The sequence below is a fragment of the Hylobates moloch genome, unplaced genomic scaffold (genome assembly GCF_009828535.3).
Source record: "Hylobates moloch isolate HMO894 unplaced genomic scaffold, HMol_V3 SCAFFOLD_16, whole genome shotgun sequence".
Lineage (NCBI taxonomy): Eukaryota > Metazoa > Chordata > Mammalia > Primates > Hylobatidae > Hylobates > Hylobates moloch.
The window spans coordinates 59,653,215-59,672,449 of NW_026652291.1; the positions used below are offsets into that span (position 1 = coordinate 59,653,215).

The 19,235-nt window shown below is 43.6% G+C and overlaps 1 protein-coding gene across 1 annotated transcript; it reads right to left on the reverse strand.

Annotated features, from left to right (window-relative positions):
* Window positions 1-10,164: 10,164 nt before the first annotated feature.
* Window positions 10,165-11,208, reverse strand: LOC116484565 (olfactory receptor 6J1). Its single transcript, XM_032179391.1, is given in 1 exon segment — window positions 10,165-11,208. A coding segment is annotated over 1 exon segment (1,044 nt).
* Window positions 11,209-19,235: the final 8,027 nt, after the last annotated feature.

The following is a 19,235-nucleotide window of genomic DNA, read 5'->3' on the forward strand; positions in this document are numbered from 1 at the left end:
CTTGCCCAGCATGGTGGAGTGCACTTTCAGTCCCGGCTACTTGGCAGGCTGAAGCAGGAGGATTCCTTGAGCCCAGGAGCTCAAGGCTGCAATGCTCTGTGATTGTGCCTGTGCCTGTGAATAGCCACTGCACCACAGCCTGGGCAACACAGTGAGACCCTGTCTCCAAAAAAAAAAAGAAAAAATGAACCAAACTAGTAAAGCAATGGCAGTTAATGTGAAAAGATTAAACCAATGTGAAGGTTTTAGTGGGCTAGAAGCTCTGTTTGTGGCAGTAAAGGAATGAAGCTGCCCCAAAAGCTAATGGAAAGCTAGGTCTCATTCCCTGCATTGATTGGGGGACTCAATGGTTTCACTGTAACCTGATTTGAGTGTTGGGTTCAATTCTAAGAACATTTTTCCTTTTTTTTTTTTTTTTTTTTTTTTTTTTGAGACGGAGTCTTGCTCTGTCGCCCAGGCTGGAGTGCAGTGGCGCAGTCTCGGCTCACTGCAAGCCCCGCCTCCCGGGTTCACGCCATTCTCCTGCCTCAGCCTCTCCGAGTAGCTGGGACTACAGGCGCCCGCCACTACGCCCGGCTAATTTTTTTGTATTTTTAGTAGAGACGGGGTTTCACCGTGGTCTCGATCTCCTGACCTCGTGATCCGCCCACCTCGGCCTCCCAAAGTGCTGGGATTACAAGCGTGAGCCACCGCGCCTGGCCCACATTTTTCCTTTTTTTAAATGTAAACAAAAATTTTTAATTGTACGAAAATAAGACAAAATTAAAATCACTTTTTAAAAAATCTATAATTATACTACCCACAAATAACCATGTTAAATACATTGGAATATATATTCTTTCAGATGATATATATGTTATTATATATATAAATGTATAGTTACCAGAATGAGAGCATACTAAGTGCTTTATAAAAATTTTTAACTTTATTGTTATAAATCTCTTTCTACACCAATAAATATAGAATCCATAGAAATATATCATCATTTTTAATTGTTGCATCTTCTTGCATTGTGTGGATTTACTATAATTCATTTATCTGCTTATCTATTCTTGGATTTTAAATTGCTTCCAAATATTTATGTGTTATAAACAATGTGCGCTAAGTCCCTTGTATGTACATATTTGCATATTTGACCAATTATTTCCTTCCTTGAGGTAAGATTGCAGGATTGAAGGGTATGCAAAATGGAGTTTTTTTTTTTTTTTTTTTTTGAGACAGGCTCTCACTCTGTCACCCAGGCTGGAGTGCAGTGGCACGATCTCTGCTCACTGCAACCTCCACCTCCTAGGTTCAAGCAATTATCTTGCCTCAGCCTCTTGAGTAGCTGGGATTACAGGCGCACATCACCCTGCAAGGCTAATTTTTTTCTATTTTTAGTAGAGACGGGGTTTTGCCATATTGGCGCTGGTCTCAAACTCCTGACCTCGGGCAATCCACCCTCCTCGGCCTCCCAAAGTGCTGGGATTACAGGCATGAGCCACCACGCCCGGGAAAATAAAGCTTTTTGATAAGCAATGAGAATAGTTTATAATAAGTGATCAGAAAAGGAAAAGCAACCCAGCAGAAAAATAAATGTTTTATTTTTGTGTACATGGCAAGAAATATGAATAAGTAATTTACAGAAGATATGCAAATGACCAATGAATGATTGCTTCTCGGCCTTTTGGCTCAGATCAAGTGTACAAATGACCAATGAAGCCGGACCCAGTGGCTCACGTGTGTAATCCTAGCACTTTGGGATGCCAAGGTGGGTGGATCACCTGAGGTCAGGAGTTCGAGACCAGCCTGGCCAACATGGTGAAACCTGGTCTCTACTAAAAATACAAAAATTAGCCAGAGTGTTAGCAGGTGCCTGTAATCCCAGCTACTTGGGAAACTGAGGTAGAAGAATCGCTTGAACCCGGGATGCAGAGGTTGCAGTGAGCCGAGATCGTGCCATTGCATTCCAGCCTGGATGACAAGAGCAAAACTCCATCTCAAAAAAAAAAAAAAAAAGAGGCCAGGTGTGTTGGCTCATGCCTGTAATCCCAGCGCTTTGAGAGGCCAAGGTGGGTGGATCACCTGAGGTCAGGAGTTCAAGAGCAGCCTGGCCAACATGGAGAAACCCCATCTCTACTAAAAATACAAAAATTAGCCGAGCATGGTGGTGCACACCTGTAATCCCAGCTACTCGGGTGGCTAAGGCAGGAGAATTGCTTGAACCGGGGAGGCAGAGGTTGCAGTGAGCCGAGATCCTGCCATTGTACTCCAGCCTGGGTGACAAGAGCAAAACTCTGTCTCAAAAAAAAAAAAAAAAGACCAATGAACATATGAGAAGATACTCAACCTCACTAGCAATAGAAGAAATACATAACAATAAGATACTATTTTTTACATGCAGGTTAACAAAAATTTTAAAGATTGACAATAGCTAGTAATGGCAATAGTGAAGAAGACGGATATTTTTATACAATGTTGGTGGGAGAGGAAATTGTTACCACATTTGTGGAGGCAACTTGGCAGAATTTATCAAAATAATTACTGAAATTTAAAATGGTCATACACTATTAGCCATGAGTCCTAATAGGAATTTATGCCAAAAAAATTTAGCACCAGTAACAAAATAGAAGAAATGTGTGTTCATTGGTTATAAATGTGACATCTAAAAATGAATTATGTAATTTTATGGGTACTGTAAGCCAAAAATAAAATTCTAAGCACCCCGAACCAACTAAATGGGCCCCTCCTCTCGACCAAGGGCATTCTAAAGTAAACTTGAAACACTAGTTCAGGCCATGATGAGAATGGGTGGTCAGACATGCCTCCTTAAACCTTCCTTCCTTTGGAATTCAGGCACAGCTGACCAGCATTAACATTAAAAGAGTCTTATACCTTAAGACAGACAGCACAGATTCTTGGTAGCAATAAGATAACAATATGCAGACCAAGATAGCAGGCCCTGGAAGAAACCAAAGTATTTTGCTCCAAAATATATTGCTTTGACATATTTTGAAATGGCCCTGCAAAGCTGTCTCTTTAAGTCTGATAAGAAACAGGTTCTGTTCTCTCTGAAGCCTGCTACCTGAAGACTTCATCTGCATAATAAGAACCTCAGTCTCCACAACCCATCTGAACCCAGACACCCCCTTTTACTAATTCCAGGGCTTTAGATAAACTCTCGGCCCAATTGCTAATCAGAAAATCTTTGAATTCACCTTTGACACGGAAGCCCTTCTTCGTCCCCACCCTCCTCAATGCCTCCACCCTCAACCGCCTCCCTGCTTTGAGTTGTCCCGCCTCTCCAGATCAAACCAAGGCACATCTTACATGTACTGGTTGATGTCTTATGTCTCCTTAAAATGTATAAAAACAAGCCGTAGCCCGACCACTTTGGGCATATTTCATCAGGATCTCCTGGGTCTGCATCACAGGCCGTGGTCACTCATATTTGGCTCAGAATAAATCTCTTCAATTATTCTACAGTTTGACTCTTTCTGTTGACAGTATTGACATGGAAAGATTTTAAAAATCAAGTTGCCTTCTTTTTTGTAAAACAAAAGTTATATGTGTGAATATGAATGAATATATATATATATATACTCTAAGCATAAAATATGTTTAACTAGCCTGGGCACGGTGGCTCACACCTATAATCCCAGCTACTCAGGAGGCTGAGACAGGAGAATTGTTTGAACCAAGGAGGCAGAGATTGCAGTGAGCCGAGATCATGCCACTGCACTCCAGCCTGGGTGACCGAGTGAGACGGCAGGAGAAGGCTGGAATCGGAGGCGGATTCTCAGACCGAGATTGCCCACTGCACTCAAACCTGGTGACAGACAAACTCTGTCAAATATATATATATATATATATGTTTAACTAACAATGTTGACTGCTACAGAATGGAATTGGCTGGCAGGACTTTTCATGTTTTACTTTATACACTTCTATACTGGCTGAAATTTTACAGTGAATGCGGATTTTCATAATTAAAAATATTAAAAACAAAAATGTTTTCCAAAATTGATTGTAACTTTGGTTTACACCTATGATGTCAGTTTCGGGAATGAGGCCCTTCAGACGGGAATCAGGTCTGCTCACCTTGTTTTGTAGGGATCCTGAACAAACATACACCTAAACTGGCAAAGCAGGCGAACACAAAGAGCATTGGCAGAATGTCTCCCGCTCCTCCTCCAAGCCTCAGGGCTGTGTAATGGCAAGGGCAAATTCAAAATAAGTGGCTTATTTCTCTCTGCTGAAAATAAGGGAAGAAACTTCTCCCTCTTCCCTTTCCTTACACATTTACCCCAAAAAATATATGAGTTCTTTCTCTGTCTCTTTGAACTATAAATAAAACTTTTTAAATGTTAACTAATCCTCTGAACAGCATTACAACCCAGGAATGTCTTTCTTAAGGACCTGGGAAATATCTCTTTGAAATCATCAAGGAAGATAGCACCTGTGTGTCGCAGTCCTGGTGGGAGGGAGGAACCTCTTGCTCCTAAACTACCTCCTGTTATAAAGATATGTAAAGTTTATTTTTCCTTCTGACAAAGCAAATTAGATAGAACAGATAGATGATTCACCCCAATTACCAAATGAACTGAGGACAAACTGTGTGTGACAAGTGGGGTTGTCAAGTCCTTTTACTTGAGGACTAGTTGTTGTTTATCTTGAGAAAATGTATGCAATTAATTTTGTTAATGTCTTTATACAAGGGTGAAATTTCTTTCTGTCTTTGCAATCTTTTTAGAAAATTGCCTGTGATGAGCATTATATTCTGGTTTAATGCTTATTCAATAATAAAACTGTTTTATTTATTTTCTACCTTTGTGGGGCAGTTTTCTGGGCTGGGAATAGATTTTGTTTTTAATTCTGTTTCCCAACAGCTACAGCGTGTCAGACCGCCTTGTACACCTTCAGAAGCCAAGGCCACCCCCAGCTACATCCTGGAGAAACTCTCTGGAGCTACTGGGAGAGTAAATGGAGGCCACAGGCAGATGCAGGCTGTGGAGGCCACAGATACATTAAAGAATAAAAATCACGTCATAGACTAGAGAGGTCTGTGACACTTTGACATGCTCCCCCAATCCCCAGACTTTCTGGGACTGGACCACTGGCCATCTTTAAGGCTCTGTTTTCTAAGGAGTTTACAGCAGAAGCTACCTCCCACTTGGTCTTGGAACTAGAATGAATGTAGAAGTGGGAGCAAGTACAGACAGCTAAGGCAAAGTGTGCAAGCAGATGAACTTTGCCCTCATACCCCTTTCCCTCTATCTGAACCCGTTACCATTTCCTGATGTTCACTGCCCCTCAGGGGGTCCTCCTAGTGCCTGCAGGCTTCTTCCTCCTTTCTAAGGGGCTGGAGTGCTTTATTTAGTGGGAATATCCCAACCCAAATCCAAGCTAAAATTTACATTTTCAAGAAGGACTTTTGCTAAACTGCACATATTTTCACTTTATTTGGTAAATACTTACTGAGCATATCTGGTATGTGAAACACTAATGTAGGTTTCTGGGAGAAAGGGTAGGAGATCCCCAAGTTAATATCAACCAATCTTCTGCACTGAAAGGGATTTGCTATTTCTTGGGGAAGATGTTACAGGCAGTCAAGCATGAGCAGGGCAGGAGAGGGCTATCCCCCACCCACTAGGAATGTCAGGTGATGGTTCGGCATTTGTCACATTGCCTCTCTAAAAGTGATAAGTTGGCAGCCAGGGAGAGGCCATTATCCTGAGGGTCCACACCTGTTGCATTAAAGTGTTAATTGAATGCAGATGCCAGGAAGAAGCAACTTTTTGGGCATGCACATTAAGAGACAAAATGGCGGAGTATGACCTTCCAGGGGCACTCCACCGGAAAAGGGAAGAAAGCCTCAGTTGGGCATGGGTACAACTTCCTAAACACACTGTGTGTGCTCACTTCCCAAGGGTAAGGGGGGCACTGCATGTGCAGGCAGCACACCCTAAGGGAAGAATCACAGGAAAGGGGCCAGCCTATAAAGTCCTAGGATCACGGTTAAACACTGCACTTTACCTTGGTGCCTGCTTGGGTCTCTTCCAAGCATACTTTCCTTTCTTTGCTGTTCTAAGGCCTTTTTAAATAAATTTCCACCCCTGCTCTGAAACTTCCCATGGTCTCTTTTTCCATCTTATGCCCCTCAGTCAAATTCTTTCTTCTGAGGAGACAAGAATTGAGGTTGCTGCAGACCCATATGGATTCACCTCTGTTAGCTCAGATGCCTTCCACTGCTAACATATTTGGTGCTGTGAGACTCAAATATTTGCCACCCCTAACAAAGACAGACAAACAAACACATCAACCCCACAAAGCCTGAAAAGGTCTATAAGAAGGAAGTGTTTGCTGTGGGCTGAGAATGGAACTGCTAGGCTAAGGGTTCACCAGTGGAAACTTGGATGTATGTTGCTGGTTTTAAATCCAAACTTAGAAGCTTTTGGTCAGTGGTTTGAAAGACTTCTGAGAGAGTCTATGAGTTCCCAAATGTTTTAAGTGAAACATTTCTGGTAGAGAGAGCATGGGTTCTGAGGCCATCTCAGAGTCTTACACAGGGAATCACAGAGGTCTAGCTTCTTCCTCTCCACTAATCTGATCCTAGAGACTCATAGAAATCTCCATAGAAGACTGAGCCTCATAGCCTAACTGCTTTGCCAGATGTACAGTAACAGTGGACTTCCTCTAGAGGCACAAGGTGTCCTCACAAGCCCTACTAGCCAAACAGTTTAAATCTTGGGGCTTGGGGTCCACTCAAAGAAGCAGAGTCTTTGGCACATGCAAGACATCCTCAGTTTCTACAGCTCCCAGTCCTGGCCTGCAAATACCCAACAACGCTCGGTTTACCTGAGCTCACCTTTCATCATCTGTTCTCATGGGATCTGGTTTTCCACTTTGGGAGGATTGTCCTTCTGCTTAGACTTAAAAATGTTATATGAAATTTAAAGCTTGTAAGAACTGAGAGACTGAATATAAAAGTGGACAACAGCCAGATCATATATAACAACAGAACTCTGACTCAGAAACTCCGAAGGGACCCTCAAGGGAAGCCAAACCACAACCAAACCTCTGAAGCACTTGGCCCAGAATGGCCAAGACTTGTTCGTGATTGCCCACTTTCCTGTTTTCTGAAGCCTCCCTCCTCTTCCACTCTTCTTTCAAACTCAAGACCAATCACAGAAGGCCAAATATGCTTCCCAAACCAATCCCCTAAGATGTCCTGCTTCTAGTTTATCGGGGAACCTGCCCCAATAGTCACGTAGGTTCTTTTCTGTTTTCCCTAAGCATCAGCTGGTTTGAGAAATAAAGGGACAGAGTACAAAAGAGAGACATTTTAAAGCTGGGTGTCCGGGGGACACATCACATGTCAGTAGGTTCTGTGATGCCCCACAAGCTGCAAAAACCAGCAAGTTTTTATTAGGGACTTTCAAAAGGGGAGGGAGTGTATGAATAGGTGTGGGTCACAGAGGTCACGTACTTTACAAGGTAATAGAATATCGCAAGGCAAATGGAGGCAGGGTGAGATCACAGGACCACAGGACTGGGGTGAAATTAAAATTGCTAATGAAGTTTCAGGCACCATTGTCACTGATAACATCTTATCAGGAGACAGGGTTTTGAGAGCAACTGGTCTGACCAAAACTTATTAGGTGGGAATTTCCACTTCCTAATAAGCCTGGGAGCGCTATGGGAGACTGGGGTCTATTTCACCCCTATAGTCTATAGACCATAAAAGACGGACACGCCCGGGGGGCCGTCTATAGGCCTATACCCCCAGGTGCGTATTCTCTTTCCCAGGGATGTTCCTTGCTGGAAAAAGAATTCAGTTATATTTCTCCCATTTGCTTTTGAAAGAAGAGAAATATGGCTCTGTTCCGCCTGGCTCACCGGCGGTCAGAATTTAAGGTTATCTCTCTTATTCCCTGAATATTGCTGTTATCCTGTTCTTTTTTCAAGGTTCCCAGATTTCATATTTGTTCAAACACACATGCTCTACAATTTGTGCAGTTAACGCAATTATCACATGGTCCTGAGGTGACATACATCTTCCTCAGCTGACAGGATTAAGAGATTAAAGACAGGCATAGGAAATCACAAGGGTGTTGATTGGGGAAGTGATAAGTGTCCAATCTTCACAATCCACGTTCTTCTGCTGTGGCTTCAGCTGGTCCCTCTGTTTGGGGTCCCTGACTTCCCACAACACTAGTTAGCTCACCTCCAGCTTCTCCATGCCAAAATCCTCCAGTCAGGGGATACCCGGGCCTTTCCCTTTTTTTCTACTATGAAGCTTTCCACTCCCCTGCCTGCCTTTGACTGCCAAATGCAAGTGATGGTGGCTGACTCCCCTGATACAGCTAGTTCTGAATAAGTGGCATCTGTGCTCATTTGAGTGGTCTTCATTTATGTCCACAGAACTCTGCAGCAGTTCCTTAGGAATGCATGTGTCCTTCTGACCAGTTCCATGCAGAGCATAGGGATTAATTTAGCAAAGTGGATGCTGCAGCACTGGTGGCCAAGCAAGACAAGAAATTAAACCTCAGAGATTCTGAAGACATTGAAAAGCTGGTTTGCACTGAGCTGAACCATAGGCCCAGAGTGGGGCCAGGTAAGCATCCCAGACAGTGTTTGGGCACCAAGAATTCAGACTAGGAGTGCAGTTAAAAACAGATTCTTGGCTGGGCACGGTGGCTCCTGCCTGTAATCCCAGCACCTTGGGAGGCCAATGTGGGCAGATCACGAGGTCAGGAGATCAAGACCATCCTGGTTAACACAGTGAAACCCAATCTCTACTAAAAATACAAAAATTAGCAGGCATGGTGGCACGCGCCTGTGGTCCCAGCTACTCAGGAGGCTGAGGCGGGAGAATCACTTGAACCCAGGAGGTGGAGATTGCAGTGAGCTGAGATTGCACCACTGCACTCCAACCTGGGTGACAGAGTGAGACTCTGTCTCAAAACAAAAACAAAAACAAAACAGATTCTTTCCAGGTGTATGGAGCCAGAAAACGGGAGAAGCTACGCCTTGTGGAGAGGTAATGAACTTTGTAGTCAAGCTGCTTTTTGGTCACAAGAATCTAAGAGCTTCTCAAGATAGCTCAATAAAAAGGGATTTGATTTACAGGTACAGGCAAAACACATCAAATCCAGAAATAGGAATCAAAACTCTACCAGCTCTCGGCCTAGAAAGTCATGAGAGAAGAGGGCTCTTTGTGTTGTGCCTTTGTGTTGTGAGTGGGCTGTCATCTGTCTCTTCTATGTTTTTCTCTATATATCAACTCCATTCTCTCTGAGGGGCAGACTGGTTTCCTCTAATTATTCATCAGCTTGCACCTGGTACCCAAAGTGGCCACTCCAGCCACCAAGCCTACTTCTGCTTCCAGGGGAAGCATCGCCCTTGTGTGGAATAATCTCTATGTTTTTTGCTTCAATTTCTCAAAAAAGTGGTATCTGTTTGCACAGCTCGTCTGGTCCAGCCAAGCTACACAGGTCATAGGTCACTGGCCAGTCTCTTAGGTGTGCAAGTGTCCCTGCAGGTGATGGGTTATGCCTTCAGTCAGATTATCCATCCACGGATCAATCATTAGTGGCTAGGGGAACAGGGCCATGTCTTACATAAGGACATGAGCATATTGGATATTATGAACATGTTCTATTACAGAAAGCAATATTATTAAATAACACAGATGACATACACCCATCACAATCATTGCAAATGCCCACTCCGAAAAAAAAATGGATTACAGGATATGATAGTGGATTACAGAATAATGAAGGCTATTTCTGAAAAGATCCTGCAGAGTATGGAAAGAAAGAGGGTCCACGCAGAGAAGTTCAGGAAGGACTTCGTGTCAAGCTGATAGAACAGTTGTGTTCGGGATCCATAAAGAAATGGGGCCAAACATGTTAGGACTTTAGGAGGAAATAGGCTGCATGGCCCTTCAATTCTTACAATATTCAGTGTGGATGGGGCTTAGAGATCATAGAGTCCAGCCCTGTTGCACTTCAGCTGAGAGTACTGAGAGTCAGAATGGCTGGTGACACAGCTGCGGTCACAGATTAAAGTTAAAACCAAGGCCAGAGTTCAAGTCTCGGTCTCCACAGTCAGTCTTTCCACTATAGACCATTCAGAATTCCTTAGCTAGCTCACTCTTTCACTAAGGCAGCTCCTCTCTTTCTAACACTGGAGCTTTACAGAATAGATACATGGTGGAGAAGAGCAAGCCCTTCCTTGGTGGTCTTTGTTGGAGGACAATCTGCTTCTCAGCACTGCCCTCATCCTCTTTTCTAAAACTCCTCAAACCCTGACCCACACATCCCTGAGGACTCCCTGCACTGTGTCATTCCTCAGAGTATATATAAAGGGGTTGAGGAATGGAGTCACCACACTGCTCAGAACCGAAGGGATCTTGTTGATCTCCAGATATTCTTTCTGGGAGGGAGTCACATAGATAAACACAGTGATGCCACTAGAAATGATGACTATGGTCAGGTGGGAAGCGCAGGTATTAAAGGCCTTCTTCCTTCCACTTGCAGAAGGAATGCGCACTATTGTCAAGATGATGTATGTATAGGAATAGGCCACGAGGACTATGCAGCAGAGGATGACCATGGAAGAAAGCATAAAATCCATCAGCTCGATGGCAGTGGTGTCTGCACAGGACAGGGCCAGCAAGGGTCCACTGTCACAGAAGAAGTGGTTAATGATATTGGAGCCACAGAAAGGCAGCTGGGAGATGAGGATGGTTGGAAAGAGCACAGATAAGAAGCCTCTCACCCAAGAGAACACAACGGTCCCAATGCAAACAGGAGGTCTCATGATGGTGGTGTAACGCAGGGGGCAGCAGATGGCGGCATAGCGGTCATAGGACATGACTGTCAGCAGGAGGAACTCAACTGTGCCCAAGAAAAAGTAGAAATAGCACTGGGTGATATATCCGGCAAAGGAGATGGTTTTATCCCTAGATCCTAAGTTGGCCAACACTTTTGGAAAGATGACTGAGGTGAAGAGGATGTCCAGGATAGAGAGGTTGCACAAGAAGAAGTACATGGGGGTGTGGAGGCGGGAGCAGGACAGCACGGTGGAGATGATGAGCAGGTTCCCCAGAAGAGTCAGCAGGAACGTGGGCAGCAGGAGCACCAGGAGCAGCAGCTCCGCCTCCCTGCTCAGGGAAAACCCCAGCAGAAGAAACTCAGTCACTGCTGCAGTCCAGTTACCCATGGGCCTGGTGGGCCTGGCTCAAGTCTTCTAACAGAACAAAGGGATATAACACTTAAGAGAGTGTTCAGTGGATGAAACCCCATGGTTGCTCACTAGAAAAATATGAACATAGAACATGATGACTGCCAGCTAGACACGTAATCCAAGTTTAGCTTGGCTTTCAATTAGTTGCCTATCAAAATGGACAAGGTTTTTGAAAATAATAATGTACATTGTTAGCAAGGGTGGGTGTCCTGAGACCTACACTGTCATATAGTTCATATTAACTTTCTAAAAGATAATTTAGTGATGTGTATCAAAAACCTTAAAATTAAGCAAATTCTTAGATTCAGAAATTGTACTTCCATCCTGAGGAAGCAGTCATGGATATGTTAAAAAGATTTTGCCACAAGAATATTCACCACAGAATGTTTTACAATAATGAAAATTCGGCAACAACTTTAATATCCAGAAATGGGGGATGAAAGAAACAAATTATGGTACCTTTAAGAAATAACACATTATGTAGCCATTAAAAATTATATTTTACAGTAACATATAAATGACAAAACATTCAAAATGTATTATTAAGTTTTAAAGCATTATTTTAAGCATTATTTAAGTATTTATTATTATTAGGTTTTAAAAGTGTTTTTAAAGCAAGTTATAAACTTGTGATGACATTGTGATGCCATTTTGGGGGAGAGATATAAATTAGCAAAGGTCCTGGAGTAGCCGAGAAGACATTGCTGAAGAAGAAAGTCAGGGAAGGGGCTTGTGTTGGCAGATATCGAGACTTATAAAATTGGAATGATTAAGGCAAGATGGCATTGGCACAAATATACATAAAAATGACCAATGGAACAAAATACAGAGCCAAGAAACAGACCCACACAGATGTGGAGCAGTGATATGTGTCAGAAGTGAAAGAAGCTGGTACTGCTGCTTGTCCATAGGGGAAAAAGTAAAATTGATTCCCAATCTCATATCAGACACTAACATCCACTCCAGATGGACAAAAAACTTTTGTGTAAAAATCAAAACTTTTAGAAGAAAGATAGAAGAATGTTGTTTTTGGCCTCAGAGTAGAAAAGAACCTACTAAATAAGACCCAAAAAAGTGCTAAACAGAAAAGAAAATATTAACAAATTAAGCTACATTAAAATGAAGAATTTCTATTTATTAAAAGATATTTCAAATAAAGTTAAAGGCAAATCACAAACAGGAAGAATATATTTATGCCACAGATAATGGACAAACTTTAGTACTCATGTAATTAACATTTTGAGTCATACAAAGCAGTAAGAAATAGATAAGCAATCCAATAGAAAGATGGGCCAAACATGCTACCTGAACTCCATTAAAGAGGAAAAATAAATGTACAAAAAGATGCTTGATCTCATTAGTAATTAAGTAAATATAAATTAAGACACTAGCAAGATACCATTTTATATCCACTATATTGTCAAGAAGCAAAAATATGACAATAACAAGTGTTGACAAGGATGTGGAGACTTAAAAAAATTACATTGCTAGTGTGAGTGTAAATTTATATAATTGCTTTGGAAAATAATTTGTCATGACCTTGTAAAGATGAACATTCACATACTCTGTGACCCAATAATTCTACTCCTAGGTAGAGAAACTTACACATACACCCGAGGAGACAAACAAGAATATGTATACGGAAGGGGGAGAGGGGGAGGGAGGGAAAAGAGAGAGGGAGGGAGGGAAGGAAGGAAGGAAGGAAGGAAGGAAGGAAGGAAGGAAGGAAGGAAGGAAAGGGGGAAGGGAGGGGAGGAGAGGAAAGGAGAGGAGAGAAGAGGCGGTGGGAGGAAAGGAGGAAGGAAGGGGGAAAAGGGGAAGGAGGGAACAATGTCCAAAGACAGGAGAGTAAATCATGATATGCTCACAGAGTTGAATATTATACAATAAAGTAATGAATAAACTGCAGCTCAACCAACAGTGAGAATGAATTTTTTTTTTTTTTTTTTTTTTTGGAGACAAGGTCTTACTCTGTCACCCAGGCTGGAGTGCAGTAGTGGTAGCATACAGCCCACTTCAGACTCAACCTCCCTGGATCAAGTGATCCTCCCACCTCAGCCTCCCAAGAATCTGGGATCACAGGTGCATGCCACCATGCCTGGCTATTAGGTTGATGCAAAAGTAATTGCAGTTTTGCCATTACTTTTCATAGCTATGGGATCTCGCTATGTTGCCCAGGCTGGTCTCAAACTCCTGGGCTCAAGCGATTCTCCTGCCTCTACTTCCCAAAGTGTTGGGATCATAGGCATGAGCCACCACACCCGGCCTCTTCTTGATATTTTCAGTATTTTTTTTTTACAATGAACAAATATTCCTTTTATATAAAAGAAGTTAGGCTGGGCATGGTGGCTAACACGTGTAATCCCAGCACTATGGAAGGCCGAGGTGGGAGGATGACTTAAGGTCAGGAGTTTGAGACTAGCCTGGGCAACATGGTAAAACCCTACCTCTATGAAAAATACAAAAATTAGCCAGGCATGGTGCCATGCAGCTGTTGTCCCAGCTACTTGTGAAGCGAAGGTGGGAGAATCACCTGAGCCCAGGAGCTTCAGTGAGCTATGATCACACAGCACTGCACTCCAGCATAGGTGACAGAGTGAGACTCTGAAGAAAGAAAGACAGAGAGAGAGAAAGAGAGACAGAGAGAAAGATAAGAAAGAAAGAAAGAAGAAAGAAAGAAAGAAAGAAAGAAAGAAAGAAAGAAAGAGAAAGAAAGAGAAGAGAGAGGAAAGAAAAAGAAGAAAGAAGAAAGAAAGAGAAAGAAAGAAAGAAAGAAAGAAAGAAAGAAAGAAAGAAAGAAAGAAAAAGGAAGGAAGAGAGGAGGGAGGGAGGGAAGAAAGAAAGAAAGGAGGGAGAGAAGAAAGAGAGAGAGAGAAAGGAAGGAAGGAAGGAAGGGAAAGAAAGAGAGAGAAAGAAAGAAAGAAAGGAGGGAGGAAAGAAAAGAGGGAGGGAAGAAAAAAGAAAGAAGGAAAGAAAGAAAAAGAAGGAAAGAAAGAAAGAAGGAAGGAAGAAAGGAAGAAGGAAGGAAGGAAGAAAGAAAGAAAGAAAAGAAAGAGAAAGAAAGAAAGAAACTTATCCTAAAAGGATATATATATATATCTATATAGATATCTATAAATATATATATAGTTGGATTGAAAATGTGTATTAGCAAACACATATTGAGTACCAACTATGTTGTGGGGCCTGCGATTGATTAAAGGTTGCAGAGATGGTAAAAAATTGCATGCCTTTGCACAGCTTTCAGTCTAAAAGAGATGTGAAGAAACCTGATTTCAGGGAAATCACAGAAACAGAGGAAAAATTAAGGGACGGCAAAGTTTTTTCATGGATATTTGTCCTGGGCCATTAGCCTGGAAAGCAAACCAACTACCAGGAAAACTGATAGATTCCAGGGACAAGGTCAAATAGGGCTTCAATACCTAGGAGGGACTCTGGATAGCAGAGGCCATATAATTACCAGTGACTAAGAAGAATACGGATTGGACTAGGAAAAACAAGAATAATCTAGTAAAGGAAGAGGACTGCAGAAATCCCGAGGACTGAGTTGACCTCTGCCCATCTAAGCTGAGTCAGAATATCAGCCACTCCCGCACAGAACCTGTCCTCACGACCTGCCCTACCTTCCTGTAGCCTTGGCACATGGACAGTCTCTCCAGACAACTCACCACATTTGCTTTGCCAAGGATCTTTTCTTTTTTAACAGCTTTATTGATATGTAACTCAAGTACCATACATTCCACCCATTTGAAGTATACAATTCAATAGCTTTTAGTGTATTCACAAAACTGTGTGTCCATCACCACAATCAACTTAAGAATATATATATATATATTTTTTTTGAGATGGAGTCTCGCTCTGTCACCCAGGCTGGAGTGCAATAGCACGATCTCAGCTCACTGCAACCTCTACCTCCAGGGTTCAAGCGATTCTCCTGCCTCAGCCTCCTGAGTAAGCTGGGATTACAAGCGTGTGCCACCATGCCCGGCTAATTTTTGTGTTTTTAGTAGAGATGGGGTTTCACCGTGTTGGTCAGGCTGGTCTCAAACTCCTGACCTCGTGATCTGCCCACCTTGACCTCCCAAAGTGCTGGGATTACAGGCGCGAGCCACCATGCCTGGCAGATTTAAGGATATTTTAATGATCCCTCCTCCATTCCCTGGAAACTGGTTTTCTACTTTCTGACTACGGATTTGCCTACTCTGGACATTTCATATAAATGAATCATCATACCATATGTGGTCCTTTGTGTCTAGCTTCTTTCGCTAACTATAATATTTTCTTTATTTTTATTTTTAAATTTTTTTTAGAGACAGGGTCCTGCTCTGTCAGCAAGGCTGGAGTGCAGTGGCATGAAGATAGCTCACTGCAGCCCCAAACTCCTGGCTCAAGTGATCCTCCCGCCTCAGCCTCCCAGGTAGCTAGACTACAGGTGCACACCACCACACCTGGATAATTTTTTTTTTGAGATGGAGTTTCACTCTTGTCACCCAGGCTGGAGTGCAATGGTGCAATCTCTGGTCACTGCAACCTCTGCCTCCCTGGTTTAAGAGATTCTCCAGCCTCAGCCTCCCAAGTAGCTGGGATTACAGGCATCTGCCACCACACCCAACAGATTTTTGTATTTTTAGTAGAGACAGGGTTTCCCCACGTTGGCCAGGCTGGTCTTGAACTCTTGACCTCAAGTGATCCATCCACCTCGGCCTCCCAAAGTGCTGGGATTACAGGCGTGAGCCACCACGCCTAGCCTAATTTTTTTTTTAATTAGAAAATAATTTTACTTTTCTTATTTTTTGAGACAGGGTCTCACTCTGTCACCCAGGCTGGAGTGCAGTGGTGCAATCATAACTCACTACATCCTCGACCTCCCAGGCTCAAGTGATCCTCCCACCTCGGACTCCCAAGTAGCTGGGACTACAAGCACACGCCACCATGCCAGGCCAATTTTTGTATTTTTTTGTAGTGATAGGGGTTTTGCCATGTTGCCCAGGCTGGTCTCGAACTCCTGGGCTCAAGTGATCTTCCTGTCTTAGCATCCCAAAGTGCTGAGATTACAGGTGTAGGCCACTTACTATAATATTTTTTAAGGTTCATCTACGCTGTAGCATGGATCATTGCCAAGGATCTTAACCAATGTAGCAGGAGGAAAGGCCACAGCCCCAAGAAGAAGCCCTGACCCCTGGCATGGCAGAAACACACACACACACACACACACACACACACACACACACACACACACAGAGAGAGAGAGAGAGAGAGAGAGAGAGACAGCAATTACTAAATGTAGATATATGCAGAGTCTGTAAAATCTAGAAGAATAGTATGGAGGATGAATTTCAACTTGGTCACCAAATCTGGAAATGGTAAGATGAGGGATCAAGACTTAATTCATTTAACTCTCAAAATGCATCTTTGCATAAGGTGCCACTGCACCCACTGGAAAACCATTTCCTCACATCAGAAATATCAAGAAGCTTAATGAAGGCAAAGATACACGTCTGAGATTGTAACAGGAACTGCTGCTCCCAGCCAGCCCCCAAATGCCAAATGGTTGGTCTGCACTCACCTCGGCTGGGGTTGCCTTGTGCCATCTCCACGGCTCAGTCTGTTCACCTGGGATTTGCTGCCACCTAGGATCTTCCACGGTAATTATCCTGACCAAAAAGCCACAGTGCATTCCACATGAGAGCAGCAGTGTTTGACAGGTGAAATGAGCCCTTCCCAACTCGTGTGGGAAGGGATTGCTGCCCTAGCTGTGACCTCTTGCCCGATGAGCATGCACTCATGTTGTAAACAGCTGGAAGGTACCTGTTGGATGTTTTACACTGCTGAGGAAGTTACAAGGTATGACATCCATTCCAGCATAGAGAGGTCTACAAATCCTCTGGCCCTAATCCTGAGTGTGTGAGGAAGTCACCTTCGGTTAAGCATTGACCAGCTGTACCTCTCACACTGTCTACACAATCTGATCCAGCTGGGGAGAGAAAAGGGACACTCTCCACCAAGCTCCTGGACGGTGCTTTGTTCCCCTCTCCTGCTACCATCTTTCCTGCACCCTCTCCAGTCTTCTGCTCAGCCCAGTCCTCTGGTTGCTTCTTGATTCCAGAGAAAATGGGAAAAGAAACACTGTGTTACCTGATGGACAACAACCATCAACCTGCCTCTTCCTCTGTCCCCTCAACCCAACATGCACAACCACCACCGCCATCCCCATCAGATTTTTTTCAGAGACTGGCAGGCCAAGCATCCCAAGGACTAAACTTCCTCTAGGGTTACTGCAGGATAGTCAAATCCTGTTGAGGGGTAGCTGGTGCATAGAGAAAACCCTGGACTTGAAGCCAAGAGTCTGGGTTCAAGTCCCACCTGTGCCTTTTACCATTCTTGAGACTGGAAAAAATTGCCTCCCTTTTCATACTATCTGCACATAATGCTCTTTTCCTCATCTTTCTCATGAGGTTGAGAAGCACAAAATGGAAAATAAGATAATTCATATGATGGATCATTGCCAAGGATCGCGAAGAACCAATGTATGATAATTCATATGATGTGTGAAATCATAAAACACCATATTGCTTTATTTTCTAGAACCCCTGCTACTCTGCAATACTGGAAAAGAACAAACCTTATCTTCCCTGTCCCTACTGAGATATTGATCATCCACCCTAGAGGGAAGAATACTGTCCCTTCTGGCTCTGGAATACATCTCATCAGGCCCATGCTTCTGCCTTAATCAACTATTCTCTCCTTGGACAGCATATCTGGTTGGCTAAAAAGTGTGAAGAAAAAGGGAAGATGCTTCTCTACATGGGAATTTCGGTTGCCCAGGATTCCTGGAAATGAAGAAACTACTTCCTGTCCTCCACCATCTGCACTCTACAGAGGAGTCAGTAAGCTGGAAGGGGTTCAGCGGGAGGATTCAGAAATACTCACATTTGCCTAAATAAGGTAGAGGGGGCTGGCCCCCAGCATATCCTGCCCACACAGCTGCCCCAGGCGTCCATGCTGGGCGCTGAGGCTTGCGTTGCTGCCAACAGACTCTGCACTGTCAGGGCTGAAGGGGGCATACTCTAGAAGGGTCCCATGTTTGGACCCCACTTGGGAGGGGTGGGGTGGGATTGGCTCAGGTGACAGCATGCACTTTCTGAGAAAGATCCAAACGTGGCGCAATCCTCAGGGGCACATTACAAAGCTGTCCCTGAACACCAAGCCTGAGTCTGATGCCTCTGAGGCCCACTTAGGAAAGGACGCAAACCTAAACATCTACACTAACAAGAACTGGGGGCAGAACACTAGCCAAGATCAACACCCCCAGGCCTATCTCAGAGAGCCTCACAGCATACAGTCCTCCATCCACCCCCTCTCCAGCCCCACTGTGACAGTTCCATCCACCCCTACCACTCCATTTACCCAGAACCCTCCTCTTCAACATCCTAATACACTGTGATGAATATGCCAAAGCTTCAGTAACCTTGCACTATGTGAAACAAACGGTCCCACACTGCATAGCCTGGCACTCAAGACCCCCTAATCCCAGTCTCCCCTGAATTACCGCCCAGCCTCAGCTTCCGTCTTACACATCACCTTGCGCATCTCTTACTTCAGTTGAGCCACTCTATTCACTGTGCCCCACGCTGGCCCTCACTTTCTCACTTCACACTCGGGCCCAAAGTGTCCTACCATTGGGACCATCTTCTCCACCGCCTAGTCTCTAGGCCCTACCCTTGTCCCTTTTCCTCAAGCCTAAGCTAAGTTCTCCCTCTTTAGATATCCTTTTCTTGCACTTGGAATCAGGAATCCACAGTATAGAACTGGAGGGTTTTTAACCTTTTTTAATTTAAATATAACACATGTACAGAAAAGTATACAAATCATAAGCTCAATGAATTATCAATAAAGTGAACACACTCATGTAACCACCACCCAGGTGAAGAAATAGAATGGTACTAGTACCCCAGAAATCCTTCTCAAGCTCCCTCCCCACATCCCAGCGGTAACCATTATCT